This window comes from Chiloscyllium plagiosum, chromosome 19, assembly GCF_004010195.1.
Source record: "Chiloscyllium plagiosum isolate BGI_BamShark_2017 chromosome 19, ASM401019v2, whole genome shotgun sequence".
In the NCBI taxonomy this organism is placed as follows: domain Eukaryota; kingdom Metazoa; phylum Chordata; class Chondrichthyes; order Orectolobiformes; family Hemiscylliidae; genus Chiloscyllium; species Chiloscyllium plagiosum.
The window spans coordinates 18,899,960-18,922,399 of record NC_057728.1 but is presented as its reverse complement, the minus strand read 5'-3'; the positions used below and the strand labels follow the sequence as shown (position 1 = coordinate 18,922,399).

Below are 22,440 nucleotides of genomic sequence, written 5' to 3'. Positions count from 1 at the left end.
TGCATTATGGAAGAGCTGAGAAATAAGAAACCAAGACTAATGGTTAATGCACATTTTCAGGCTGGAGGAAGGTTTGTAGTGGAGTTTCTGGATTAGTGGTGCTGGAAGAGCACAGCAGTTCAGGCAGCATCCGAAGTGCAGTAAAATCGACGTTTCGGGCAAAAGCCCTTCATCAGGAATGAACGGCTTTTGCCCGAAAAGTTGATTTTACTGATCCTCGGATGCTGCCTGAACTGCTGTGCTCTTCCAGCACCACTAATTCAGAATCTGGTTTCCAGCATCTGCAGTCATTGTTTTTACCTTGTAGTGGAGTTTGCCAGAGGTAAGAATTGGGACCTTTGATACTTCTGATTTTTTAAAAATTATCTAGAACTTGGCATGCAGGGGACAATGTCAAACTTTGTATATAATCAAAAACTTGGGAGCATTGTAAGTCATAAGGGGGCTAAAGCAGAACTGCAAAAGAGTAACGTCATGTTTGTGGAGTGCACGAAGAGTTGGCAGATGAAATTCAATGTGGAGAGGTATGAGGTCATACACTTTGGTATAAAGAAAAAGAACCTGGAGAGACAGTATAAAACAAAGGTACTACTTTAAAGGATTTGCAGCAGCAGAGAGTTCTGGTGTATAGAGGCATAAGTCTCTAAAAGTGGAGGGACAGGTAGAAAGAGCAGTTAAGAAAGCATACAGGCTTCATTAACAGATTATAGAATGCGAGAATGAGAGATAATGCTGAACTTGTTTAGGACACTAGTTCAGTACGAACCAGAGTATTGTGTCCAGATCTTAGTTCCACACTTCAGGAAGGATGAGAATGCATTGGAGAGAATGCAGAAGAGATTTAAGAGAAAGTTATCAGGAATTAGAAACTTTAGTTATGAAGACAGATTGGAGAAGTTGGGACTGATTTCCTCAGAGAGAAGATCTGATAAGAGCTCTCAAAACCATGATGGGATGAGAGAGAGAGTAGGTAGGGAAAAAGTGTTCCCACTTGTAGGGAAACTGAGAACCACTGGGCATAATTTTAAAGTGCATTGGAAAAGAAGGAAATGCAAGCTGAGAAAATATTTTTCGCACAGTGAATGGCTGAGATCTGGAATGCACTTCCAGGAAGCATGGTGAAGGTTAGCTCAGTTGAGGCATTTAAGAGAAAAATAGATGATTATTTCAATAGGAAGAACACACGTTATTGAGAAAAGGCAGGATATTGGCACCAAGTCAGAATGGTCAGAGACCTAGTGCAAACATGATGGGCCAAATGGCTACCTTCTGCACCATAACGATTCTGTGATTCTGTCATAAACTATGTGACTATCACTGGAACAATGGTGATGGTGTGTAACAAAATCCATTACCTCATACAAATAATCATTTTTAGATTGTCCCCATGACAACAGAAGCTGAAGCGCAGACTGAATAATTAGTGGCAGGAAGTAGCATATCCATTCAAAATTCCAGTAACATTAAAGCTTAAGTGGAAGGAGGATGACTCATCGTTTTATGACTAAGTCTATTAGATGCTACTGATTTTGACTTGGTCCATTAACGCGCGAGATGCATTAAATGTCAAACTATATTCTAATTTGTAACATAGCTTTAAATCTTAGACAATAAAACTACAAGAAAGATTGAGGAAAATGAAACAAACTGAGTCCGCTGACATTGAGATTTGACAGACTTTAGACAACATCCAATGGATCAAAATCCTGCAATTACCTTCCTGACAACATTGCAAAAGTACCTACCACCTCACCTCCCCACCACCGCCCCCCCCTCTCCCCTGCCCCTTATACTGCAACATTTTAAGGTTGCAGCTCATCACTACCATCTCAAAGCTAGACAGTGACATCCACATTCCACAAACTAAATTAAAACAAAAATTGTTTCTCCTTTCCCTCCTCCAATATTTCTTCTTTCAGCTGTCCTGATGGTGACTCATGTTCAGAGGGAGGACTAATTAGAGAAATGTTTATGCACACTTTTATTTAAGAGTGTAAAAAAAACTCGTGGAGCTATCAGCAGATGTGTCAACAGACTTGGCACAGACCAGTCATGTCACTTTAACAGCCCAGGTGGTCTAATTGGATTAGCTAAACTCAGAGTCTACTAATACTGACCAGAGAACCACAGCAAGGAGCAGGAAAGTTGCTTAAGTTCCTGAAACCAAAAGAGAAAAATGCTGGAAAATCTCAGCAGGTCTGGCAGCATCTGTAAGGAGAGAAAAGGAGCTTAAGTTCCTGCTTGGTCTCCAGGAACTTTCTGGAATGTAAACAGATCAGATTCCACTGAATAGGGACACAATTAGGTTTGCCTCTCTCTAATGCACATGATGATTAGTCTTCAGACATATACTGTCAAATGACTGCTTTAGTCCGGCAGAAAGGTTTATAGGATCCTTCGAATCATCCCAGCATGATGCAGCAACTTCAAGAGACGGAATGGAAGAAAACAAGGACAAAAACTAAAATCAAATGGAAAAATAAAAGACATCGCAGTACAATTAAAAAAGGTACAGCCCTGTGCCTTCAGAAAAGTCAAAGGACCTTACCTCAACATTTATTCAAAAAATATTGCACCAAATTGTTTGGCACTAACTTCCTTCAAGTTCCAGTTAAATGTTCTTTCTTTCTTTTGATAAAAGCAGACATTGATTATCGGTGGGGGAAACTAAATCAGAGGAGTGTTGCATTCCTACTTTCAATCAATATCTGTTACATTAATGCTCACAATGAGCATTATTTTTAATTTTGATAGATAATAACAAATAATTAAATATTTAGCTATGACTGTTTTCCCACCAATAACGTTGGACTATAGTCAAGAATCTTTTCTTTCAAGGCAAGAACAAACTACTTAAGGCAGGCTTTTCTGCCATCATGTATTTGTGCAGGGCACACAAAGGAAGGACAATGAACAAGATATGTTGGAAAGCACAACCATCTATGCAAACAAAATTGCAAGATTCTTGGAACACAGACATCTTCTACACATATCCATTGATTTACAAGTTAAATACTTCAGCAGAAGATGCAGTCAGAACTCCAATGCACTAAGTATTAAGCCATTCCAGTGATTTAGCCAACTTCACCCACAGTGCAAGTCCCAGCACCCCTGGGCAGATGACAGCAACATTTGAGCTAGGGTTCCAACATCTGATTGCTATTTTATGGGTCTTGTTGCAAAGGGTAAGAATTTTAGGTGGAAAGAAGATTATGTTTGATTGTATTGGCTTCCCTAGTTCTTCAGTCCATTGACACTCATGGCCTGGGTTCACGCAGGAAGCACCAGTGCGTGCAGCCCACATACTGACAGTACATTCAGCTTTATTGATGCAGTGACTTTAATGCACCAGATGACCAAAGTTGTGCAAAATGGATGTGATTTAATAAAAGGATTAGAAGAAGCTATCAAACTCAAGATCAAGAAAGCCTTTCAAGATGAGTGGAGGTACATAGAGAACTCTCGAGTTTATAAGGTCATAAGAATTGAACAAGGTCAATCATTCAAGACTTTAAGACATGGCCACTTGTTTGAAGCACATGCAGTGTGTTTGCCACATAATGCTACAAGTTGCAAAAATGAAACTGATAAGCCTATCCCTTGGATAGTTGGTTACTAGCTGGCTTTGTGTCTGTCCTGAAAGGTAAGGAAAGACAGAGATGCTCTGAGCCTGTTAGCTCTGAGAGGGCAAAACACAAAAGGACAAGGCTGAGCACGTTTAACTATGTCCAAATCAAGAGGTCGGTGTCTATTCCTACGTGAAAAACGTGCTTGCAGCAACATTCTGATGACAGGTACCATCCAAAATACAGCATTGAAGTGCAGATCTGTACTGTAAGTGGATCAAGGGCCATGATGATATGGTGAGACTGGTATATGCTGGTTATCACTGTCTATGTATGCAGGATGCCCTGAGATAGAGTCATAGAGTCACACAGCACGGAAACAGACACTTCGGACTAACTAGTCCATGCCAACCAGGTTTCAGAACTAATCTAGTCCCTTTTGCCTGCATTTGGTCCATAGCCCTCTAATCCATTTGTATTCATGTATCTGTCCAAATATCTTTGAAATGTTGTAACTGTATCTGCACCTACCATTTACTTGGGCAGTTCATAAACACACCATCTTCAGTGTGAAAAGTTGCCCCCTTATGTCCTTTTTAAATCTTTCTCCTCTTATCCTAAACTTACGTTGTCTAGTTTTGAACTCCCCTACCCTGGGGAAAAGACTTTTATTAGTCACCTTATCTATGCCCCTCATGATTTTATAAACCTTTATAAGGTCACCCCTCAACCTCCCACGCTCAATAACTGTCCTCCCTGTCCATCTTCCTTCCCAGCTATCCACTCCACCCTCCTCTCCGACCTATCACCTTCACCCCCACCTTCATCTATCTATCATATTCCTTGCTACCTTCCCCCCAACCCCACCCTCTCCTATTTATTTCTCAGCCCCCTTGGGCCACCCCTTCATTCCTGATGAAGAACTTATGCTTGAAACGTTGACTCTCTGCTCCTTGGATGCTGCCTGATCAGCTATGCTTTTCCAGCACCACACTCTCCAATTTATGGACTATCGGTTTCAGCCTGGGCAAGGGGAACAGAGCAAAGGTGTCTGGTTGACAACTTGGAGAAAATCGGTTGTCTCAAGTATCTGGTGTCAGAAGTGTGGAATTGGAACTTAAAGACGGGATTAACTCTGGTTAAAGTCATTGAAAGAAACGCACCTGATAGGAAAGAATCACTGAAACTAAAGGAAGAGAGCTGTATCACCCCTGACATACGGTGTAGCAATTTGAATAATACGGAGAGGACCAGTGACTGGATACTGTCGAGATGTGGATGCTGAGACTAATGTGTGGAATAATGGAAATGGGCAAATTCAGATGCCAGAACAATCAGCAAAGGTTATGCTAGCAAGGAAGAAGGACATTGAGTGGGGATTGAAATGGTATGGTCATCTATTGCAGAGAGAGAGGAAATATACTGAGGCAAATGTAAGTGGTGAAACTATCAGCATCAAGGAGAAAGGCAAAGCCCAAGACCAGATGTGCTGTCGAGAGATTTTAATGTAGTGGACTGGAAGAGAAATGGGTGACTGACAGGAAGAGAAAAGAAAATGATTAGGTGAGGTTGAGATAGTGGGTTTGAATGAATCGCAGAAAGCCAGTATGCAGGTCCAGCAGGTCATAAAGGATGGCAAATCAAACTTTGGCATTTATCACTAAAGGAATGGAGTATAACAATAGGGAAGTGTTGCTGCAACTGTATAAAGCATTAGTGAGAATACATTTCGAATATTACATACTGTAGTTTTGATCCTTTTGACGGAAGATGCAATTGCATTGGAGGCAGTTCAGAGAAGTTTAACCAGAATAATTTCAAAGATATGGGGTTTGTCTTATGAGGAGAAATTGAGCGGCTCAGGCCTATATTCACTCGGGTTCAGAAGAACAAGAGGAGATTTGAGGTAAATAAGATGCTAAAGGCAATTGACAAAGTAGCCATAGAGTGGATGTTTCCCCCTGTGAGGCCATCTAGAACTGGGGCATGGGAGTCACAGTTTTAGGCCAAGGGTGGCAGATTTCCAACACAGATGAAGGGGAATTCAAAGAGTCATGAATCTCTAAAATTCACTACCTCAGAGTGCATTGAACACCAGGAACACTGAATAAATGTAAGAAGGAGATACAGATTTTTAATTAGTAATGGGTTAAATGGATGTGGAGAGTGGGCATGAAAACGGAGTTGAGGCCAAGATGAGACCAGCCATGATCATATTAACTGGCAGAGCAGGCTTAAAGGGCCAACTTGCCCAAACCCGTTCTTCTGTTCTTATGTTTGGAAGAGGCTGTTGAAGGTGGTGAGTTAAGGAAATATGTGCTGGTCAAGTGTGTTACTTTGGCCTGGATAGTTTCAAGCTTCTTGAGTGTTGTTGGAGCTGCACCCATCCAAGAAAGTGGAGAGTATTCCATCACACTTCCGACTTGTATCTTGGAAAAATATCACAGTTGGGATGTCAGGGATAGCCATTTCCAGCAGAACATACTCTGATCTGTTCTTGTAGCCACAGGGTAGTGATTTGGAATGCAATACCTATATTCGAATAAGGTTTTCCCAGAGGGACAGGCACCACCAAGGTCCAAAATAAAATCATTTCACTTCAGTTCAATGATTACAGGATTGCCTTTGCTCACCCAACCTACATTGAACAGTCACATTCAAGCAGCTATATTAAATTGGAATCTCTTCAAGAGTCAGTCATTCAAAATGAGAAGAGACAATACAGAGGATTTTTCCACATAATGAAGCAAATGCTTTGAAAGGAAAAAAGCAGTTTGTATACACACCATTATTTCTTCATATATTCAAATCTCTCAGCCTCAGCACTCCCTATCTCCATAAACTTCTCCAGTACAATATCCCTCAAAGAACCCTATTCTGCTTCAAGTCTGGCCACCTTCACAACTCAGTTTTCCTTTACTCCACCATCGACAGCTGTGCCTTCAGCTTATCATTCCAAAGCATTGAAATTCCCTCCTCAAACCTCACCACCTTCTTGCAAACCACTGCCCGAAACCCACCACTGACCAAGCTTTTGGACCCAATGTCTCAGCAGGTCGGTGTCACTTCTGGTCTGATAATGTTCCTGTGAAGCCAGCATGTGATGGTTTCCTACATTAGAAGCATTTGGTAAGTTTTGTTATCTGTTCTGAGTCAGGCAGCCTCCAAGGAGCAGGATAGTCAACATTTCATCAGGAATGTGGCTGGGGGTTTGGGTGGTGGGGGAGGGAGGGGGAGCAAGCTGAGAGATAAATCGGAGATTGGGGGTGAGGCTGAGGGAGAAGATAGGTGGTTTCCAATCCTCCAACTCAGCACCGCCCTCTTAACCTGTCCATCTTCCTTCCCACCATCCTCGCCACCTTCCCCATCAACCTATCACAAACACCTCCCAGCTGCATCCACATATTGCCTTCCCGGCTGCCTTCCCCCCCAGCCCCACCCTTACCCCCCTGTTTATCTCTCAGCCCCCTTGCCCCTCCACATTCCTGATGGATGGATGTTCTGTTATTATCCCAGTTTTTATTTTGAATTAGTGCACAAAATGAAATGGAGAATAGATTGGATAACAATCCACGAGCTACACTGTACACTTGTGTGTTTTGTTCCTTACACAGCCAAACTTACAATGTCTAGGAGAGGCTGTATAACTTCATCCCAGGAACGAGAGAGAAACTTTACGTAGCTTCAGGAATGACCTGGGAGCAGTCACCTATTCAGCATCTCAATCAAGAGTGGAAAGGGCATATTAATGGATGTTACTTATCATGGACTTCAGGAAGTATTCAATAAGGCCCTGCATAAAAGGCAGCAAGCTAAAGCTCAGGTTTAAGTAGTCAAGAGAAAATACTGAACTGACTAGAAGAGTAGTGAAGCAACATGAGGTACAGAGTACAGATAATAAGCAGATGTAATAATTGGCAGGACATCACTAGAGGCATCCACAGGGATCTGTGAAACCTTTAAGTATTTACCATATTTTTTCATGATTTTGATGAGATAAAGAGCTACATGTCCAGGTTTGCCAAAGACAGAAATGTTGGCAGTATTGCTAGAAGTGCAAATAAATCAATCAAGCAGAATAAATCTATCAATTACTATGTGTAATACAAGTATATGAGCAAAACTGCAGAAAGTGGTTTTCGATGTCAGAAATGAGAGATTATGAGATTATCTTATTGAGAGGATAAAGAATGGAATAGGGTAGATTCTAGAAAGTGGAAAGTTAGAAACAGGAGGTCCAAATGCCTTAGAGGTCCACCTACCTCCCCATACTATAATCCACGTGTGATAAAGATGGACTGCTAATCCTTCCATCCAGACAACTAGAAGACAGAGAGACAGCGGGAAGTAAAAGTCAAGCTCTGGCCCTGGTTAGACCACACCTGGAAACATATGATATATTGGCCTTTGGACTCACCAGAAACAGGACTCCATTGGTTAAATTAAAAGCTGATGTCATGCAGCTAAATTTTCAAATTATTAAGGAAAATGGAAGTAGTTTTTTACATTTGCCTTTCCATTATTTTGTGAAATCCAACACTGACAGAGTCTAAAAATTGGAACTAGACCTTTTAAGAGTGAAATTAGAAAGCACTGCTTCATGCAGTGGGTGGGAACAATTTGAAATTCTCGTCCACAGAGAGCTTAATGCTTAATCAACAGTAACTTTAAAGTAGAGATTCATATATTTTTGGTGAATGGAAAGCTACTAACAGATATTAAAATTCCAAGACTCCCTAATGTTATGCAGTCTGTTCAAGCCATTAAGCCACTGTATTAAATTATTCCAAACTATTACTGAAACTTTTATTTCTTAATCAAGAAATTGTATTAAATAAAGTTCAAAATGGTGCAGTATATGTAGATTTATTATCCATAATAAAATAATTGATCAATATGCTCTGTAACATGGCTGATCAGCCAAGATTTTATTGAATGGCAGAGCAGGCTCAATGGATGAATGGTGTACTTTGGTTCCTGTTTTAAATATTCCTATGTTTATATGTATAACAAATATAATGACTTGTGTCCCACTGAGCCAACTATTTTGTTGTAAATTTACACCCGTTCAGAACTATTGGAAACTGTTCTTTTTGCATAATGGCGGAGCTAAGTTAACAAACTAATAGGTTTTAACAGAATTAACATTGGCTGAGGCAAATTATCAAGTAAATTCATGCATTCTAAACTGATGCACATATTTCCTTGGGGAGGAATAACTCAGTAACTCAGTTCTTAGATCAAAGAAATACAATCAGTTTTTTTCACGAAATTTCAACACCAACCCTGCAAGTTGTTTCAAATGTTGAAAAAAAATGAAGCAGGACATGATCTGACACAGAGTTGAATCCATCCTAAGCACTCCAGATCTGTGGGGCTGGATTTATAAATAAGTCTCTTTTGGTGGATTTTATTACAAATGTGTGTGAATTTAAGACAGGTCTCATTAAACGTTTTGAACACACTGTTCACTTTGACCCAACTATACAACAAATTACAATCCAACCAATTTCCACAGCTACCTTAATGACATCTTTCTCACACCCCACTTCCTGCAAGGAACCTGTTCCATTCTGCCAGCTTCAATGGTATTTGTTTGTTTGATCCAACCTTCCTCACCAGCTCTACACTGGAGATAAACTGACAAGGGGATCACTTGGCAGAACACTTCTTTTCAACCTCCAAACACAACAGTAAGCTTCTAGCTGACAAGTGCAGTGCTGGAAAAGCACAGCAGATAAGGCAGCATCTTGGAGAGTCAATGGTTCAGACATAAGTCCTTCATCAGTCCTCACTTTCTCCTGCTAAGTTTCCAGTTGCCTATCATTTTAATTTCTATCTTGCTCCTTCTAACCTTTACATCTCTGGCCGTTTCAGTGGTCCAGCCAACCTCAGGAGGAACGCCATTTCAACATTCAATCAGAAACTTCCACTAAGCTCAACATTTTCACTTTGTAACCTCAACTTTTTCACTCTGTAACCTCTGCCCCCAAATTTGCTTTTGTTTTCATGACAAGGTTTTGGTTTTAACTCACTTTTGCTTCAGGGTGGGAGCAACTCAACCTTCTGCCATTCACCTCCTCTAGACATATTTCTGTTCCTTTACTTGTCCCATTAACGCTCTCTTTGGCCCTCATCACTTGTCCTTTGGTTAATTAATCTCTCCTGTTTTTAACTCTCGCATAGGCCTTCACTTTTGCTCTTCATCCCACCCTCCTCAATTCTGAAAATAACCTGAATATATTACTTGTTTCTCTCTACAAGGATGCTGCCAGACCTGAGTATTTCCAGCATTTTCAATTTCATTTGCAAAATCTTTTTAGTGGTGGTAGAGGGGAGCATAGATAGAAGAGCCATATATAATTGGATATTGTGTATTAATGATAGGTTTAATGCATCTTAAATAATTTTGTTGTGCATTACACAGATGCATAGGAACTTTACAAGATGACAGCGTTCCTTTAAATGCATTAGCAGCAAGATGCTTACTAATTGGAACAAAAAGTGAGTTCTAAAAAGGTTCCTGTGCTCTATATGTAACACACTGCGTAGTAATGCAAGTGCTGTGGTTTAGATACTTTAGACAATTGGGCATTGTGTGTATTGTTTCCACTTAGGGGAGGATCAAACCTAATGTTATCAGATTGTGCAAGTGTACAGGGCCTGGGTGAGACAATACCTGGAGTATTGTGTGCAATTTTGATCTCCTCATCTCCTCATATTTGGCTTTGAAAGAAGTGCAACAAAGGTTCACCACACTGATTGATATACCTTCAGTGGTGAGTGGATCAGTTAGAACCATACTCACTGGAGTTTAAAGACTGGGGGTGAGTGGGGGGAGATCTCATAGAAACCTACATACAGTATTCCAACAGGACTAGATAGGGTAACCACAGGGAGGATGTTCCTGATGACCAGGGTGTCCAGAACCAGAAATCAGTTTAAGGATACAGGTTGGCCAATTAGACTGGAGATGAGGAGAAATTTCTTCACTCAGAGTGATGAGCCTGTGGAATTCTCTGCCACAGAAAGCATTTGAGACCAAAACATTGAGTGTTTCCAAGAATGAATTCGATGTAGTTCTTAGGGATAAAGGGATCAAAAGGTATCGGGGAAAACAGAAACAGGCACTGAGTTAGATTATCAGCCATATTGAAAAGTGGAGCAGGTTCAAAGGGACTGCTCCCAGCTTCTCTGTATCATCCCTTCATCTGCTGTCAGTACTCTGAATAAAGTGGATAACAGTTCTATTTCCATTAAAGCTTTCAATACTATCGATCCTGCTTGGACACTTGTGAATATTCCTCAAACTGAAGTGAACAGGTCTGAAACAAAAATAGTGATTACAAACCCTTGCAGCCCTCTCTCTACACCTCAAGAAATAAAAACAAAAGTTGAATTAATAAAATCTCATCAGTGATTATATTCCATGGCATGTGAGAGGTGACTGCTTCAGCAATCAACTATAAATGCAATAAAAAAGATGCAGTAGTGCTGTTTAAATTTAATGTATTCCCTCAATTTCAAGAAGATGGATCTAATACTGAAGGGAATGTTAAAGCTCAGATTGTCCTTATTATCACAACTAGAGGCACATTTTAAGGGAGCCTTATTCAATATGTCCATCACTTCCTTTCCTGCATTCACAATATTTGGATGTCGCTGGCTGGGCCAGCATTCATTGCCCACTCCTAATGATCCTGGAGGAAGTCATGGTGAGCTGTCTTCTTGAAACACTGCAGTCATTGTGATGTAGGCCTCCCACAATGCTAGCAGGGAGGGAGTCCCAGGATTTTGACCCAGCAAAAATGAGTGAATGTTGATGCAGTTCCAAGTCAGGATGGTGCGTGGCTTACAGGGGAGCTTGCAGGCGATGGCCTTCTCATGGAAGGCGCTTTTTGAGGAGTGCTGCCTAAGGAGCTTTGGTCATTACTGCAGTGTATCTTGGTGATGGCATACACTGCTGCCATTGTGCATTGACAGTGGAGGCAGTGAATGGTGAAGGTATTAGATGGGGTGCAATCAAGTGGGCTGCTTTGTACTGGATGATAGTGAGCATCTTGAGCGTTGTTGAAGCTACATCCATCCAGGAAAGTGGGGAGTATTCCATCACAGTCCTGACTTGTGCCTTGAAATGGTGGACAGAAAAATCAGAAACTGAGCGACTTGTGGGACAATTCTCAGCCTCTGACTGGCTCATGTAACCACTGAATCACAGAACTGTTAACAATATAGAAGCAGGCCATTTGATATCTTGTGTCTGTATTGGCTGAATGCAGTATTTATATACATGTTTAGATTGCATTTATATGGCCTCGTCCAGTTCGGTTTCTTGTCAATGGTAATCCCAGAATGTTGATAGCAGGGATTCAGGGATTGTAATACCATTCATTGCCATTCTTGTTGGAGTTGATTACTGCCTGAAACTTGTTTGACATTAGAAAAAAATCCAGCCCAGACATAATTTCTAAATGTGCATATTGCAGAAGGCACAGATTATTTGTTCAGTCACTCAATGACTACATTTTAATTCAGAAGCCAAAAGAAAATTGAAGATTAGCATTGTGAGTGCTTGAAGCACATAGTATTAATGCACATGATGTAATGCCAGACACATATGAGAGAGATAAAAATAGAAATTGCTGGAAAAGCTCAGCAGGTCTGGTAGCACCTGTGGACAGTAATCAGAGTTAACGTTTTGTGTCGATTGACCCTTGCTCAGAACTTGACTTGAAACGTTAGCTCTGATTTCTCTTCATAGATGCTGCCAGACCTGCTGAGTTTTTCCAGCAATTTCTATTTCTTTCTCTGATTCACAGTTCTTTTGATACATATTTGAGAGTGAAGGGAACAGATAGTTTTGACAATACATGTAAAAGGAGAAAAGATAGGAGGAGGTTGAAATGGAAAATGAACACTGGCATGGACTGGTTGAGCCAACTGACCTGTTTCTGTGGCAGTTCTGTGGCATATGTGATAAGATTTTTTTCTCAAATCTGTTGCTTGAAGCCACAGATCTTGCGGTTGTCTCCTGATGATTAACTCTTGGACAGCATTGCCAAAGACCAAGCAGCAAGTCACCTGCAGACCAACATCTGCAGACTGGTGATTATACTAGAAAAGATAGCTTGGAAAAACAACTGCCAAGACAGGTCATTTCAGGTTAATTCAGAAATATAGAAGGGCTATATTGGAGACTTGAGATTTTGGGTGCAATTTGAATCAGAATTAGTGAAATTACTTTAGCGTCAAATGCTGGGTGAAATGGTAGGCATTTGCCCTTTCTTTCCAAATCCATTTTCTTTTAATCTTCTTTATATAATGTACCTTGCCTTAGCTGTGAAAATGTAGCCAGCCTCCAATTAGCAATCAATAACTAAAAGATCAACTTTTCTGTTCTCTCCATACAGAATGACTCACTTGCTGGAAAGTAAGGTTTTAAAATTAGGACAAATACGAAGTTGCAATACTGTCCTCTATTTGCCTTGTAAAATTGTCTGGCACTATTGCCTCCCCCGGCTTCAACAGAGAGAACGGCAAATATTTGACATTTGAGAGATCCATTGTCATGTATGATATTGTACCACTGCACCATAGTACTGTATTTGTACAACTAACTGTATCATATCAGCCCTTACAAAAAAGAGGAGAAAAAATAGAAAAGTTTATAATCCAACAATGAATTTCCCTATCACCCTGACCCCAAATAATTTTGCCAAATAACTTTTTCACAAAATTGTTGTGGGACCAACCTTCTACCCCTTAATTGTATAATTGTGTGTCACAAATAACAGGAAGAACAATTATTCTGATATACAGTTTGAGAAGACAAAGAGCTGACAAGCAAACATATGGATTACTTTTTTTTTAAAAAGCCTCAGCACGCTTAACATTGGATAATTATTTACATAATTACGCTTCTTTGACCTTTCGGCAATAAATGACGCATCAATTGTATCTATCCAGTTAGTCAGCAGCCTTTACGATTAGAATACTGACCAATTTATTGGCAGTTACTGAGCCTGATGTTGTACCCTGGGCACAACAGTGCTGAAATGACCCACAGTGTCTTCAGAGACTTTGATTGAAAGGCTTATGATATTAATGTCTGAATGTTAAGATCATCTCTGCATCTTTAGATCTAAATGTTATTTCTTTTGTAATGATGCAATGACAAGACAAGATATTTGAAAACCATGTTTTGTTTGTTTTGAGAGACATTTTCAATGAAAATATATTTTCCCAATCTTCCCACTTTAAATCTATTATACATTGTTAATGTTTTCGATAACCTGACAGTTATCAATGCCACTCTGAACTCAAGTAAGCAGGAGATGTGCAACTGATGTTTATGACAATTCTCTCTGCTGGCAAGGTCAAGGTCATGGTCTGGTTCTCCAATGTATTATCACTTAGGTTTGGATTCATAACTGGAGGACTGTAGTTCAGTTCCATCACCTTACCCTTTCTATTGCAAAGAAGTTCAACCTAAACAGTGAAACATTACAGTCTAGTTCCACCTGTTCCTTTCACATTTATTGCATCATCCATAATGTACACAATTCCTGCCAAGTTGGTGGAAAGGAATATTCCACCTCTCAATGGATGCTGCCCCAATACTGAAGTCTTTGCAATTGCACAATGGCGATCCTGGCTGATCGGTAAACCTGACCTTGTTTTCCTTCAGCCTTTAAAGATGGCGATGTTGGCTGGGAAACATTTCCCACTGAGTAGGCTTCTGCTCTTGAGGAGAAATCCCAGGAACATGCTTCCAACCAAATGCCCAATGTCACCTTCAAACATCAGTATAAGGTTGGGATGATCTTGCACATATTTCATACCATCATTTCTGACCTATTTTTCTATCCTTTCTGGACAAAGGAAACAAAGTTGATCTGGATCCTGTGGTCTCCCAATGCTAACTATGTACATTTCCCGCAAGGGTCACTGAAAGGCAACCAGCAGGAGGTCTGGTCAATTTTTCCCCTCATCCCCGAGCCACAGAGACCAGCTACATAGACAGTATACATATTAAAGTTAAAGTCACCATTGTTCCACTCTCTTGTTAAAGAGAGACAACTGGTGGAGAATATAACCCAAGGGTCACACATTTCAGGCAAGATTGAGAATTCAGGATCTTCATGGTCACTTCAGTCAGTATGTGAACTAAACCCATACTATTGATATCACGGCTGTGCAAACTAATCATTCAGGAAACTGAGCTAATACATATTGGCTGAGACTAACTAACTGACCATAGACTAGGGACTCAAATACACGATAGCCCTGGTTTATGGAACTAAACTAAAAGGATATCTGTTAAAATCTAAAGGACATTGCTGGTTTAAAATATTTTGCATTGTTGCCAAAAATGAAAGAGTAAGTCCTATAATGTGAACATTCTTTCAACAGTGTTTTTTCTAAATGTGAAAACAAAATGGCTGATTTTGCTTTAGGATGATTCACACTGCCCTTTACTATCAGCGTTTATGTCAGCTCGATCTCTAATTTTACTTCCTTTCAAATGTGTCAGATTGCTAACACTGTAGAAATGAAAAACAAGTATTTTAAACAATTTGAAAACTATCCACACATTACAAATAAAAAATCAGTTTAGTTCAATGCTTGGTTCTACTGCTGTATTCACATCACCTCGCATTAGCAAAACCTCTTGATTGAATTACAATCCTTTGCCCCAGCTTTCTCTATTCATTCCATTGATACTAATTCACCCTACAGACAAATACAGAGGCTTGTCTATGTAGCAATGTGTGTCAGCTGAAACAGTGAGCAACCACAGAGCATTAGAACCAGGTCAGATCCCATTCTCATCCAACATCATATCTACAGAGGTACAAGAGGTCACAAGGTACTTTTCAGCCTCAGAGGGACCAAGACCAATTTTCAGAATGACTAGGATCGATTAACTACATATGTAGGAGATTAAGCTTAAATCTTCCTGACCTGCATGCTTCAGTTCCATAACAGATGATGTGTGTGTGTCTCTGTCCCCCCACGGTTTGTGCAGTCTTTTATAACCACCACTTGTTTTAATCACACTAAGATATCAGTGCCAGGATGTAAATAAGCAAAATCAGCTTTGCATTATTTCTCCAATTTGCAATTCCCTTGAGGTTTTTAAACCCATGACCCTGAAGTCTTTGCCTTTCCCTCATTTTTCTTTTTGGAAGGCTTATCTATGTGCTACCATTAACACCCCTCCAACAGTGGCTGACAGCAGGAGCTGTCTATACAGTAGTTGGCAGGATTACGCCACTCCTAGATTTAGTTTGTGCTTCTTCATCCCAAATGGAACATTCCAGTTTCATTAATCCAGCAATGGACCAAGTGCAGGTTAAGAAATCTCCCAATTAAGATGCTGTACCACTGACAGAGCAGAGAGGACAGGTAAAGTTGTTTCAGGAATAAGAAGCTCCTTCTGCCATTCATCAAAAACACTGTCCCCTTCTGTAATACTGATAAATGATGATCTGTTTACTTCATTAGAGAGCATAGTAGAAGATATTCTGAATGTGCAACTAGGAGCCTATGCTCCATTACAGTTGTTAGCCAGTCTGCTGCCTGCAAGTATCAACACCAATTGCATAATTAATATATTAATTATTGCAGGCTTTTATTGGCCCACTTGCAAGTATCAGCGCATAAAATCGCGCTGGAGATGTGAATTACAACATTTGCAATAGTTGGTGAAGGGATAAACTAAATGTAGAATTATCTTGGTAACCAACTACAGATTAATTCCCAATATGAATATCAGTAGCGAGATTCCCTGAAGCTGCTGATGCAGGTTCGATGGCAATAGTGTGGTGATACGGATTTATAATGAACAGTAAGGCGGCATCGGGAGTAATCAATTTCAGCATAGCTGGAACCCACTCTCACTTCACCTTTGACATTTGAATCTTTTCATTAAAATTACAGCCTTCCGAATTACCAGCTGTTTAGTGCAGAAACCCAGCCACATATCAATATCCCGGATTCGCTGGTGAAGGTGGCGCTGCCGGGATTAAGGCAGCATCTGAGCAAGATTGAAGAGTTCAGAGTGGCAGATTTCACATAGAAATCGCACTGTTCTTGCTGGTCCTTTCCCCTGTGAGCAGTTTGAGGGAGGGGTTAGCTGTGAAAATCGCATCTGCTCTTCTTACTGGAGCGTTCCGCTTTCTGTGCTGTCTGGCACAGCATTAACTCTGTCCCTCCCACCCAAAACTGCAAGGAGGCTGTGATCGATGGCACTTTGAGCGGGATGCTGCTCGCATCAACACCCATAGAGATTATTTTCATAAACACACACACCTTCGGAAAAAAACTTAACGTCAATGAAAATGGCTCCACGCCACGGTTTCCCAATTCCTGGCCGGAGTGAAGGTTTGAAGCTGTCCCCCGCTGTGCACTCAGCCCCCACACTTCTCTAGAGCCGCAACGGTGTAAACACTAACGGATCGATTCCGGGGGAGGGCAGAAAGAAAGGCCTTATTTTGTGGTTTTGAATCATGTTCACAATCCGAAAGCAATCATAATAGGTTTTTTAAAAATTATATCACTAACAATTCTGACTGAGCCTTTTTGCTGCTACATGTCTCTTGTCACGGTATTACAGCACCAGCTGATACAGAATAACTGATCCTGAGAGCTTCCCAATCTGAAAACCACTTGCACTGACCCACTCAATCGTTCCCTCGGTGAAATACAGAGGTTTTTTTTACACAGTAAAACCTGTCCCCACATTATAACGCGCTGGTTGTAAATGTAACCTGCTGTTAAACTGCCGCTCTGTATCCAACTGGTGAGGGCTGGGATCAGTAAACTCCTGATCTTGTATCTCTCTCTCCCTCTCTCTCTCTCTCTCTCTGGCCATTGCCGCCAGTGAGTCAGCCCCGCAAGGTGAGCTGCCTGAGAGAAGCCCAGCACCAGACACCCATCCTCGGCGTTTCTTCAAGCTCCCTCCCTGTCTCCCTCCCCACCCACCTCCTTCAGTTGTTCCAGCTCATGTTTGACCGTCTCGTAGGCGCTCTCCAGCTCGTCGTATTGCTGCTTCAGCGACTGTTTCTCCTCCAGAACCACCAGCCCATACTCTGCAGCCTGGATTTTCTCGTGGGTCGTCTCCGTTAGCTCCTTGGCCAGCCTGTCGATCTCAGCTTTGTAATGCTCCATGTTCTGCATCTGCAGCAGCTCGCCTTCAGCAGCCATGGCCGTGGCTGTGTGTTCCCAGGTCCGGCTCTGTGTGTGTGTGTGTGTGTGTGTATGTACCTGCAGAGAGTGAGCCTGCTAACACGCTGAGAATGGGAATGAGGAGGAGCCGCTAGTTCACCGCCGCTGCGCTAGCAGCATTGCACCTCTCGGCTCGCCGCTTCTGCTGCTCTCCAGGGGTGCACCTTTAGGCTGATCAGAAGCGAGCCGCCATCTCCAGTCTAACCGAGCCCTGAACCTCCTCTGCCACATGACGTCAAAGGCAGCAGGAGCATCCCAGGCTGAAAAAAAATCCTCCGATACACACAGCAGAGGTAAACATTGCTGGGTGAACGCCTGATTTCACACACACACACACATCAGAGCTTAACCTTTCAGGACAACTGCGTTACTGAGAGGCTCCAGCTCAAACTACCAGAACAGACTCAAGGAGCCAAACTGAGTTTCCTAATCGGGATTATCCCCCTAACCAACAAGGTCTAGTGATTGAGGATAATCCTATTACTGATGGAGCTGGGATTTCCTCTCTCTGGATAATCCAATCACTCAGATCCTGCTCCATTATCCTGGATACAGCGACAGCTGTAATAACCTGGGACAATTCCAAAGGCCTGCAGTTCACCAATTGTCTCAATTCCGTATGACTAGGGAGTTTAACGTCTAGGGAACCCCTGGACATGAAAGTATATTCAGCATCTAAACACTAATACATATGGTACTATTGAAAAATTATCTTAACGGAAGACAAATCTGTCTCCCAGAGCATAATAACCTGACTAAAGCAATCAATCCCATGTAAAAGTGTATCCTAAAATACCAAACCCTAACATCTACTGTTCCTGATCAGTATCTCAGGTTAGACAAAATTAAACAAGTAAACAAACCCAATATTCCAGGATCGAAATCCCACCTTGTAGAGTTAAAACAATCCAATCTGTAGAAGTACAAATTGTAGAAAAAGGTTAATACACCCACTAATTCCAGCCAGTGGAAGATCCTGATTACATCCAATGCTGGATCACAATTTGGTCCAGTGTTCAATCCAAATTACAGTCAACGTTAGATCCCAATTACACACAAGGTTAGATCACAATTACACAAAATATTACATCTCAATTATACCTAACATTAGGCCTGAGTTACACCCAGAATTAAATCCCAATTACAGCTAGTGCTGGATACATTTTAAATCCAGCATTATGTTGCACATCCAGCAATAAATCCCATTGAAATCAGTATTAGATCCCAGTTATATCAAGTGATGTCCCAATTACATGTAGTCCAAATTCAGTCTGCATCAGTTCCCAATTACACCAAAATCTAGATACCAATTCCATCCAATATTAGATTCCAATTACACCCAGCACTGGATCTCTCGTACCGCCAATGCTAGATTCCAATTATAACAAACATTAGATCCCAATTACACATTTTGTCAGATCCCATTACACTAAGTACTAGGTCCCAACTACATCTAGCATTAAATCCCAATGCTCGGTTTTAATTACACCCAGGTTTTAATTTCAAACTTTCAGATTGAAAGTTGATCCAAATAGAACATGGTGATCTTGTTGGTGGACAGGAAAGCCTTGATCTGAATGTCTCTGTCACTTGGGATACTCACCTCTCTTATGTCCACATTCTTGTTGAAGAACAAAAAGAACACACCATCAAGACAGAGGAGAGAGAGCAGCCTTGCCTAAGTTCAAATCTGGTTAGAAAGCTCTCTGATTAAATTTCTCTCCCCGAAGCCTATTTATGATACTTGACGAAAAGTCTTCTCTTGCTCCAAACTGTTGAACTATGTTGAGGAAGTAAGGACTGCAGTTGCTGGAGGTCAGAGTCGAAAGTGTGTGTCCACTACCAATACCGAACATACGCAATAGTCTCCACTGAATAGTGTAAGGATAGTAGAGAGCTTCCTGCCTGGTGTAAAACAGGTCTGATCAGTTGGTTTCCTAACTTTCAGAACAGACTTGACTTAATCGAATAGAATCCTGTAATCTATGTTTGCTGGTGAAATGAGTGCCAATTTCAATTCATTCCTCTTCACTTATAGATGGGCATGATAATCCATTCCCTCATAACTCTGACATGCTGCCAGCCTGAAACATACTCTCATATATGTCTAGCAAGTCTGTATTGAACCAGACCCACAGAGCCCACTAAAGCTCAATCATTAAACCATTGTATCCAGGAGTTTCACACTCACTCAAGGTTGACAACCTTTGTCTTGCTCATCCAAATTTAATAAATGATCCAGAATCTCCTTTTTTGCTGTCACTGAAAACCTCTGCAATTTAGAATAGGATTGACTAGAAAGGTATGCAAATGGATATTAGAGCTCTTTACAGTTTGCGTTACACCATGTTATACCTAATACCAGAGCCCATCACACTTTGTTACTGCCCTTTACAGTGTTAGAGCCCTTTACACACAGGGCTCATTACACCTAATGTTAGAGTCCATTACACACAGTTTTAGATTCCTTTATACCTCATGTAAGAGTCTATTACACTTAATATTAGGGTCCATTATACCCCATGTTACGACCATTACAATTATTTTCAGCCAATGAAAGTAAGAAAACACTCCATAATGTTTAGAAATTACTGCTCAAAATATTAGATAACCAAATTTTATATGTTTGCATAACAACCTGTTTTAACACAGGAATGTCCCAATTCTTATAAATAGACAGCACCTCCACTAGAACTGGAGACAGTGAAATCTCATATTAGACTGTTGCGATTAGTCATATGCTAATATCACCAACGATAATTTGAAGGGTTGGGTATTTTGAATTTTTCAAGCCCATATATTTCATCATAATTAAGATAAAATGAAGATAAAATAATAAAAATAGCATCATGAAACTAGGAAGGATACACCAAAGAGATAAATTTGATTTAATTTTTTTTTATTTTGGACACATTTGCAGCAACAATAATTCAACAATTAAAGAATAATGAATACCTAGATTTTAAAGGTTAATTTGTGAGAAGTGCCTATACAGATTAGGCCATTTTCTTTAGAAGTTAGAAGGTTAAAGGGTGATCTGACCAAAGATCTTCAAGATATTAACATGAAAAGATAGGGTAGATAAAGATAAACTATTTCCACTGGCTGGGGATTCTAGAACTAGAGAGCATAGTCTGAGAATTATGTTCAATATATTAATTGGAGACATGCTTACTAATCCATCCAATTTTACGGGCATTATCCAGAAATTCCACTCGGCAAATCTAAACACAAATTGTGACAATGATTCAAGGTAAAAATAATATTCATTTAGTAATCTCCATCCAAAATATAATCCTATTCAATTTACTATCTCACTCTGAATTGGTTCAAAGAGATATTTGCTTGGCTAGTATGATACTGCTTGACTTGGCTGCAGGTAACTTAAGAATGTATGTTATACACTGTGTATTCTCCTCACAAATGAATGATATCAGATTCCCCTGAACGGACACTGCCTGACAGACCACACAAAATTAGAGCATCTTTTTTGTTTCCTTTTCTGTGCCAATCTCAGTTAGGACAGGAGATGTAGCCACAATTGGTCTCAGTAAACCTGAATCAAGGTAGTAAAAAATAAAAAAAAGAGTATCTTCTCCAGATTGCTATCTGGTGAAGTCCTGAAAAGCATTCGTCTAAGCTGCCACTAGGAACCGAGATCAGGATAATTCTAGGCTGCCCGTTATTTGAATAGGGGACTGATATTCACAAGCACATGCATAACGTAGTAGAGAGTTTCTATGGAAGATAGACCAGGCCCCAGCATAAGTCAATGCATTTAGAGAAATGGAAAGAATTCAGCAAGGAATTAAATAAAATGTGACAGCAACTCAGGGCTGTGTGAGATGTGTTATATTTTAAACCACATATAATCAATTTATTTATTGAGTCAATTTTAAGAGTCAGCACACAAACACCAATCACCATGCTTGAAAATCTCCAAATTAAATGAGTAAAGAATTCTTCTAAGTAGCATTTCCATTTCCCAGATGCATACCGTCTTAATAAAGTGCAAAGTGCATGCCCTTTTCATAAGGGCAATACTTAAGCAACCTACAGTCAGATAATTGAACATAGGTTGGCAAGAGCAAAGACTTAGAGACCCCATGTGTACACAAGTGGTACTACTGAACTACTGATACTGACATGACACAACTCACCAACAAGGTAAAAACAATGACTGCAGATGCTGGAAACCAGATTCTGGATCAGTGGTGCTGGAAGAGCACAGCAATTCAGGCAGCATCCGACGAGCAGCAAAATCCCTTCATCAGGAATAAAGGCAGAGAGCCTGAAGCGTGGAGAGATAAGCTAGAGGAGGGTGGGGTTGGGGAGAAAGTAGCATAGAGTACAATAGGTGAGTGGGGGAGGAGATGAAGGTGATAGGTCAGGGAGGAGAGGGTGAAGTGGATAGGTGGAAAAGGGGATAGGCAGGTCGGACAAGTCCGAACAAGGTAAAAACAATGACTGCAGATGCTGGAAACCAGATTCTGGATCAGTGGTGCTGGAAGAGCACAGCAATTCAGGCAGCATCCGAGGACAGGCAAAATCGACGTTTCGGGCAAAAGCCCTCCATCAGGAATAAAGGCAGAGAGCCTGAAACATGGAGAGATAAGCTAGAGGAGGGGGGGGGGGGGGAGAGAGT

General features: G+C 40.8%; 1 protein-coding gene across 4 annotated transcripts in view; it reads right to left on the bottom strand.

The window, feature by feature from the left end:
• The window catches only part of bicd1a (bicaudal D homolog 1a), a 277,734-nt gene extending 259,648 nt beyond the window's left edge, over window positions 1-18,086 (bottom strand). For 3 of the 4 annotated variants that reach the window (XM_043709235.1, XM_043709238.1, XM_043709239.1), the window contains exon 1: window positions 17,553-18,083. In XM_043709235.1, the coding sequence (XP_043565170.1) occupies window positions 17,553-17,774 (222 nt within the window). In that variant the 5' untranslated portion in view covers window positions 17,775-18,083. Of the gene's footprint in view, window positions 1-17,552 lie in introns of all 4 variants that reach the window. The other variant, XM_043709237.1, reaches the window with a different exon arrangement.
• Window positions 18,087-22,440: the final 4,354 nt, after the last annotated feature.